Below are 8,485 nucleotides of genomic sequence, written 5' to 3'. Positions count from 1 at the left end.
AATTTAAAAACAAGCTTTAAATTTTTTTTTATTTTTTTTTTGGGTGGGGGTGTGTGGTTGAGGGCTGGTTTAAGGGTAGAGACAAAATAAATTGATTTTTTCAATCAAAAAAATTGTAATTTGAAGTTGATAGAGAGTTTTGGAAAATGTTTTCCTTAAGTTTTGAAGGAAAGTCATTTTCCTTAAATTTGAGGAAAATGAGTTGATTTGAAAAACATTTAACCCAACCAAACATGAGAAAATTGGAAACCAAACACACCCTCAATCCAACATCTTTTGTTTAGTTTATTAGAGCCAACTTTCATCTCTAATCTTGGCACACAAAATTGTTTAAGCATTTTATTCAAAAATAGATGCAATTTTTGTTAGGGTTTTGCCTTGATTTTCTTACAATATTTGAGTTTTATTCCTTTGTTATAGGAAAGTTAAAGCTTTACCATAATTGATTTTACTTTTCTTGAAAAAAGAATATAATTTTCTCCCATATTTGGTTTATTTTATCCTTAGAGGAAAATTTTGAATTTCTAGGGGTCTTCTCATATCATGAACACAATAACATGTACAATGTGGTCGTTTAAAGAGTTTTGTTTAGGGAAAAGTTTTCTCCTAACATGTTTATGTTTTTTCTATATTAGTTTTATAATATGTAGGTCGTTTGACCAAACTATATTAATAATATTATGTGTTTAGTATAGTTTTATTTGTCATCTAATTATCACCGTCTTGATTTGCAATTGTAAGTGTTACACCTTGAAAAATTTTAAGTTATGACCCGAACTATTCTTTATTTATGTATAAGGTCGTATCGGGTGATTCTTAAATTGATCATATGTGTAAAGGTAAACTCTTTAGTGTGAGAATGAATTTGAATATGAATTAAGGTCAGAAGAACCCCCCAACACAAAGTTGAGTTGAAAACTTTCTTACCAATTAAGTTTTGACATAAGATTCTACTTAGGTCAACTTAAAATAATCATATCTCTCAACAAAAAATGAATTAGGTGACCCATAACCTATCAAATTGAAGGCCTTTGAGTCTTCTTTCCAACGCTACCAAGTTTGTCTTACTTTGAGTTTGGAATAAATAGTTATGACCATTTTACCAGAGACTATCACATCAGAATTTTCTGAGACAATTCATACGACTTGCTTCTACGGGTCGTAGAAATTTCGACGATCCGTATTTTCAACTCGTCAAAAACATTAGAGAAGTCAGATTTTGGGGTCTGATTCCTACGGATCCATTCTACAGGCTGTAGAAACTTCTACGGGTCATAGATTGCACTCGTTGAATGAGATTTTGAGTTGTAAAATTCAATATATATTCCACATATGGGATCTACGGTTCGTAAAACAAATTACAAACCGTAGATGGACCCGTAGAAGGTTTTTTCAGCTTTAAAGAAGGGGTACTTTAGTCCTTTCTCACCTCTTCTAAGCCTAAACCATGATGTTTTTACACCTAGGTAAGGATTTAAATAGTGTTAATCAAGCTTTTTATGTTTCATTAATGCTTCCAAGTTTTAGAGCAAGGATCCAAGAGGAGAAGACTAGGTTTTTCAAGCGTCCTTCCAGTTTCACCAACAACTTTGTTCTTTCAGGTATGTAAGGCTATCATAGTGATGAACTGAGTTCATCCTCACACACTACATATATCTAAATTCAATAAAAGAGTAATCTAGGATTTTATCTTGTATTTTGAGTATTCTTGAGATAAGTAGTATCGTTGAGCTTTGAGTTCTTGATTTCTGAGTATTGAGTTTTCTATATTGTTATTGAGATCCCTGAGTTGATTTGTTCATGTATATATTTCAGCATGAACCTTATTTTGAGTTATAATTTTCAAGAATATTTTAAAGAAAATATTTTTTTCTTAAATTGATTTTATGTGAAAGCAAAGATGAGTTTTGAGAAAGAGTACTTTTAAACATGATTTGAGTAAGAGTATGAGAGAACTAAGTATTCCCAAATATATCAGTTTTTACATTGAGAAAAGAGAAATATTGATTCCTAAATGAGTTAATGAGTTTAAAGATATTCAGAGCAGTTACCTCTTTTAAGAGGATATTTTCAGAGCAGTTACCTCTTTTAAGAGGATATTTTGAGCAATTACCTCAAATTGAGAAATAGTATGTTTTAACATTTGAGCATGAATATATTGAGCACCGATATAGGGATGGGTTCAAACAACTCACATTCCTCATAAACTATGTAGCCAACATGGATAAATGATCGTACTTTTTAGACGACTCCTTATTGCTTTTGAGCAGAGCTTTAGTAGATCCACTTAGTTGAGATGTTTTATATCCCAGTAAGATATATGACAGTTCTGGCAACGTGGGTGAGACGTTGTATCATCACGTTGCTCATAGTGATGGTTGTCGATTAAAGAATCTCTCAAATAGAGTTTAAAATATATTTTTATCACATCACTTAATATGTTGAGTTCAGAGATGAGTACCTATGCTTTACATTCAGTTGAGTATTTCGCTTTAGCTTCTTTAGTTCATTTATTTATTTTCCTCAGCTATATGACATACTCGTACATTCAATGTACTGATACCATTCGACCGACATCTTTTCATGATGCAGATATAGGTCTTCAGTATCATTAACAAGTGCTCCGTTGAGATCACTTTGCATTTCTTTCTAGCTTTGGTGAGACTTTCTTGCATTCCGATGGATTCCACTCTTGTCTTTCAGTTTAGTAGTTTTGATGTGTCATAAGTCTTGTCTCGACATCCATGTTGAGCTGTAGAGGCTGCATAGATAGTTAGTATTGAGTTTCTTTCAGTATTTTCCTTGAACTATTTTGGCAACCTGTTATTGTTTTTAGAGTATTTTCACACAATTTTGAGATAGTTTGAGTTTGAGAAGTTTTGAGACTTTTGAATTTAAATTCTATTTTAAAGCTTATATCTGCTTGAGTTAGTCTTCGGCTAAGTAGTCAGTCAGGCCAAGGGTATTCCTTGGTGATCAACAATGGTTCTCGAGTGCCAGTCACGTCCAGGGTGTAGGCTCAAAGCGTGACAATAAGCTTTCACATGGTCCCCTGATTCTTTCGAATCCAACAAGTGATATCAGAGCACATGATTCAATGATCCGTGGTTGAACAAGATTGAAGACATGTTCAAGTGGTTTCAAATTAATTTGCAACAAAATTGATTATGAAGAAGATTTTTGTCCAACTACATGTGGAAAAGAAGTTTAAACCATATTTTCAATATTCCTATTGCTAAAATTTCAAAAAATAAAAATAAATATTTTTAAATTCTTTTTAACCTATATATTTTAAACCTTATTTTTAATCATGGTAAGCAACAATAATGAACATTTTGTGAATAACAAGATTATCAAACAAATGAAGAAGACAAATCTAGCTTTTTCAAGAAAATCCAACAAAAAATGGGAGATTTGTTAGGATTTGCCATGATTTTCTTACCATATTTGAGTTTTACTCTTTTCTGAAAGGAAAAATTAAAGCATTACCATAATTGATTTTACTTCTCCGAAGAATATAATTTTCTTTCCTATTCGATTTATTCTTTTCTTAGAAGAAAAATTTGGAATTCTATAAATTGAAGACCCCTCTTCTCACATCATGAACACAATAACATCCACAATGTAGTCGTCTAGAGAGCTTTGTTTGAGGGGAGATTTTCTTCCAACATGTTTATGTTTTTTCATATTAGTTTTATCATATGTTGATCTTTTGAATAAACCATATTAATAATAATATGTTTTAGTGTAATTTATTTATCATCTAATTTATCACCATCTTGATTATATTTGCAATTATAAACTTTCGCATGATGCCCTGATTGTATCTAACCCAACAGTTTCTGTTCGATAAAATGATGGGAAAACTTGGTCAATTAGAGAGAACATAATTCAAAGTCTATAGTATTAGGATAAAGATGAATATGGGCAGGGAAAATAATGTGTTATCACGGAGGAACCTGATATGTTCTCTATATACACATTGTCCGGTGAACACTGAGATCTCATATACAGAACCTGATATGTTCTCTAATCCTCTCAGATTTTCCAAATCAATCAATAGATGCTCTGCAATATTCACTCCTCTGTCCAACTCCATTGATCCAACTCTAGAAAGCATAAATGAGAACCATGAATTTCATAAATTGAATGATAAAACCTATAAGGAAAGTAGAGTACGAGGTAGAGCTACTATGAAAAGATAAGGTAAATATGAAATATAATTATTAAATAATAAATAAAAGATAAAATGAGAAGAAAATATTAAAGTTACGACGCGATCTCACCAAATCGATCGTTACATAAAATGAGTCTATGAATCTAAACGATACGATATAATAAAATTTAAGTAACAATCAAAATAAATATTGTATTTAGACTAACTATACAATACAATACAACGGACAACAACCATCCAAACAAGGTGTAAAAGTTGAGTCGGGTAAGTACACCAACAAACAAGAGGGAGTAATTTAGTTCTATCTTATTGTCACTATAGATATAGATATAACTTGCTCTAACAAATCCATGTAGTTGCAGCACAAGAAAAACATAGCTAGAACATTAAAGAAATGTGAACTTGTCCACATGAGATAATTACCTTAAGAAATAATCAGCTACATTTAAGCACACCATTCTCTAGCCTACGATACAGTAGGTGCGTGCTTATCGCGCTCTGTCTCTTTCTCTCTCTCTTACTCTCATCCTCATCTACCGGCGTTTCAAGATTCTTGGATTACACCAGAAAATCCCTTTAGATCTCACCATTTTCCTCTGTCATTCTGTTTTATCTCTGTGTTTGTTCAATTTATCAAGAAAATGGACTTGGACTGATTATTCTGCATCCTATTTTTAGTGATTCGTGAGACAGTGAAACACAAGTGGCGAGTTTCTGGATCCTACATTATGGGAAGGACATAGTGGATGTTGCAATTAGAGTGTATGGGAGAGATATGTGCAAAATAGAGGGAGAAATGGAAGAGAGGGAAAGGAGAAGAAGGAGGTGGGGACTGGGGCTAAAAGGGACAGCTTTAGGAGATAGTCGTGTGGAGAAACTGAAGAGTTGTATAGTTTTCCCGCGGTCCAGAGTGAAGCTATGGATAATAAGGGCTACAACAATGGTCCTATTGTGGACTTGCTTGGTACAATTGACGACATTGGGGGAACTTTTGGGGCCTAGTGGATGGCCTTGTTGCTTTCCTCATGAGTCTGCTGCATCATTTCTTGTTAAATCACTTCCACCAAAGAGTGAGCAGTTTTGTTTCTTTCCTTTTTGATTACTATCGATAGATTGCATCTTTTTTCTACTATTGCACTTGTACACATAATTTGGTATGGTAATGATATACTAGTATTTTTAAAAACCAAAAACGGAAGTTTTCAATACCATATCATGCCCACCCTTATCAGTCAGGATGATGAACAAAAGGGAAACAACCATGGAAATTGTGTTATAGTAAAGAGAATACTGCTTTTTCCTAAGAGAAAATATGAAACTATTGATGCATATAGATTAATGTTATGTATGCACATTGTTGAAGGAGGAGTTGTTAATGAAGAGATCTTTCTCCAATCATGGAGTTTATGTGGCATGATGCTGATTATAGTATAGAATTTCGAAACATGTGGTTAAGATGTTTGAGTATATTGCTAGGATATCTTAGTTGAATAACTAAAAGAGGTACATATTCAAGTTGCTGTCAGCAGTTACTCTATACGAACGAAAAAATTGTTGGGCAATTTCCTTCTCTGTGCATATGTTTTATTTTTGCTCTGTCACATATCCCCCCATGGATTTACAGTTGTGACTTCTAATCCAAACAATTAGCGAGACTGACCATTCTGATGATTATTTTTTAATTCAGGGGTTTACCAGAATAATGGTTATCTCATGGTTTCATGTAATGGAGGTCTTAATCAAATGCGAGCAGCAGTGAGTTACTTTAGATTATATCAGTTTGCTCTCTCATGTGGATGTAATAAGACAAGATTACACCATTCTGAATTTGACTTTCCCCCTTTTTCTTTGCCTTTTTTGTTGTTCCAGATATGTGATATGGTTGCTATAGCAAGATATTTGAATGTGACTCTTATAGTGCCCGAGCTGGATAAAACCTCCTTTTGGGCTGATCCAAGGTGTGTGTCCTTGAAATTCTTGTATTTTTTTGTGTGGTCTTATGAATCACTAGCTTCTTTAGAAAAAGTATGATGATCTGTCATACAATTTAAAAATGCAATCTTGAGTTGCAGTGAATTTCAAGACATATTTGATGTTGATCATTTTATAACGTCCTTGAGGGATGAAGTTCGAATATTGAAAGAGCTACCCCCAAGACTGAAGAGGAGAGTAGTGCTAGGAATGATTTATACCATGCCTCCTATTAGTTGGTCTGATATTTCTTACTACCAAGATCAGGTTTGTTCTTTCATGTCACAATGTGTTGCACGTGATACTTGCAGCCGCTTTCCTAGTAATGACTGTCACATTTGCTGAATACAGGTCCTTCCATTGATTCGGAAATATAAAGTTGTTCACTTGAACAGAACTGATGCTCGGCTTGCCAATAATGGTCAACCTTTTGAAATTCAGAAACTGCGATGCCGAGTCAATTTTAGTGCCTTAAAATTTACCCCTCAGATAGAAGAGTTGGGTAAAAAGGTTATTCGACTTCTCAGGCAAAAGGGTCGTTTTATGGTGCTGCACCTGAGGTATGAAATGGATATGTTAGCTTTCTCTGGCTGTAGTCAGGGCTGCAACAAGGAGGAGGTTGAAGAGTTGACAAGAATGAGGTGAAGTAATAGCTTGTAGTCAGCAGTGGCCTTAAGTTATCCCTCTTTCTTCGTCTGATCTAATCCTTTTACAGATATGCTTATCCGTGGTGGAAAGAAAAAATCATTAACTCTGAATTGAAAAGAAGAGATGGTCTCTGTCCTTTGACACCTGAGGAGACTGCTCTTACTTTAAGGGCATTAGACATTGATTCTAGCATCCAAGTTTATATTGCTGCTGGGGAGATTTATGGTGGGACAAGGAGAATGGCGAGTCTTGCGGCAGCTTATCCAAATTTGGTAGCTAGAAAGCTCCAAGTTTTCCTTTAAGCTTTGGAATATGTTTTCCTGAATTGGCTGACTCTTGCCTTTTGTGCTGGTTCTTGTTATGAGCAGGTGCGGAAGGAGACACTACTAGAGCCTTCTGAGCTTAGGTTCTTTCAAAATCACTCTTCACAGATGGCAGCACTAGATTATCTTGTTTCACTGGAGAGTGATATCTTTGTTCCAACATATGATGGAAACATGGCTAAGGTTGTTGAAGGACATCGCAGGTATTTTCTGCTGATAAGATTCTCTATTTATGCAAGCCGTGCAAGAAATTAATAGGGTTTGCATGATTTATAAGTAACTTTTCATTAAAGATGCATATTGTTGTGAAATATTGTACCCCGGTTAATTATCTCATTTCAATTTTAGCTTCTGTTGTAGAGAATGTACTTTATAAGTAGCGTTTGATTAAGGACTTCTATGATAAAGTCTCCCATTTTATGCAGACATCTTGGATTCAAGAAAACGATTTTGCTGGACAGAAAGCTCCTTGTAGATTTGATAGACCAGTATAATGCTGGATCGTTTACGTGGAATGAGTTTTCTGCTGCTGTTAAGGAAGCTCACACTGAACGCATGGGAAACCCTGCTAAGAGGTTGGTTATTCCTGACCGACCTAAAGAAGAGGATTATTTCTACTCCAACCCATGGGAATGCTTAGAACCATCTAATGAGAGTGAAATATCAAGTATCATTTAAAATCATGGTGGTGGTAAGATAGTAGCTATTAGAAGAAAAGACTGCCGTGCAGTTCTGTGACATGCTTAGAGAAATACTTCTCCACACTGCATGACAGTTGAGAAACAGGATATCGTGTGGAGGTGGCTGTTGAAGTTAGGATGAGGTGCATTTCTGAGCCCCAGAAGACCTTCGTAGCCTCGGGGCTGGTGCATTAGAATGTGGTACGTAAATTAATAATCGATTTCATGTATAGAAGCTGCCCTGTCATTGCTGAATTACATCTGTGCCGTGTACACGAGGGGAGAAATGTAGATTTATATTATTGGATGTAGGGATTCACCAATACCTTAGTTGGGGGTTCCATTCTTTTTCATGTAGCCCATTTAAACACTTGGCTGATTATTCTTCATAGTTCATGTTATTTGTAACATGACAAACATTTGAGCAGTTAATGGAAATTTATTTGATCAGATGGGAGTTTATCTGCTTTTGTTGGTATACATGCTGACAGAGTTCTGATAATTTTTTAGGCTATGTAGAACTTCTACATCCATTTAGCTATTCAAGTTCATATTGAGATGTATAAATAAATTTAGTATGTAAAAAGAAGAAAAACTATGGTAGTTACATTATTTTTACATCAGCACAACCACAAACAAGACCTATAATTTTCTAGGATCAATATAAATCTAGCTAAAGAGGGTAC

General features: G+C 34.5%; 1 protein-coding gene across 1 annotated transcript; it reads left to right on the top strand.

The window, feature by feature from the left end:
- The first annotated feature begins 4,634 nt into the window (after positions 1–4,634).
- Positions 4,635–8,249, top strand: LOC102580225 (uncharacterized protein At1g04910-like). The gene is made up of 8 exons (XM_006358619.2): positions 4,635–5,247; positions 5,865–5,932; positions 6,047–6,135; positions 6,250–6,415; positions 6,500–6,789; positions 6,864–7,068; positions 7,165–7,322; positions 7,545–8,249. Exons 1-8 carry the CDS (start codon positions 4,953–4,955, stop codon positions 7,795–7,797), a joined length of 1,524 nt encoding a protein of 507 aa, XP_006358681.1. The 5' UTR covers positions 4,635–4,952; the 3' UTR covers positions 7,798–8,249.
- The last annotated feature ends 236 nt before the right edge of the window (positions 8,250–8,485 follow it).

Source organism: Solanum tuberosum, unplaced genomic scaffold, assembly GCF_000226075.1.
Source record: "Solanum tuberosum cultivar DM 1-3 516 R44 unplaced genomic scaffold, SolTub_3.0 scf00270, whole genome shotgun sequence".
NCBI classification, from domain to species: Eukaryota; Viridiplantae; Streptophyta; class Magnoliopsida; order Solanales; family Solanaceae; genus Solanum; species Solanum tuberosum.
This window is presented reverse-complemented; position numbering and strand designations above follow the sequence as displayed.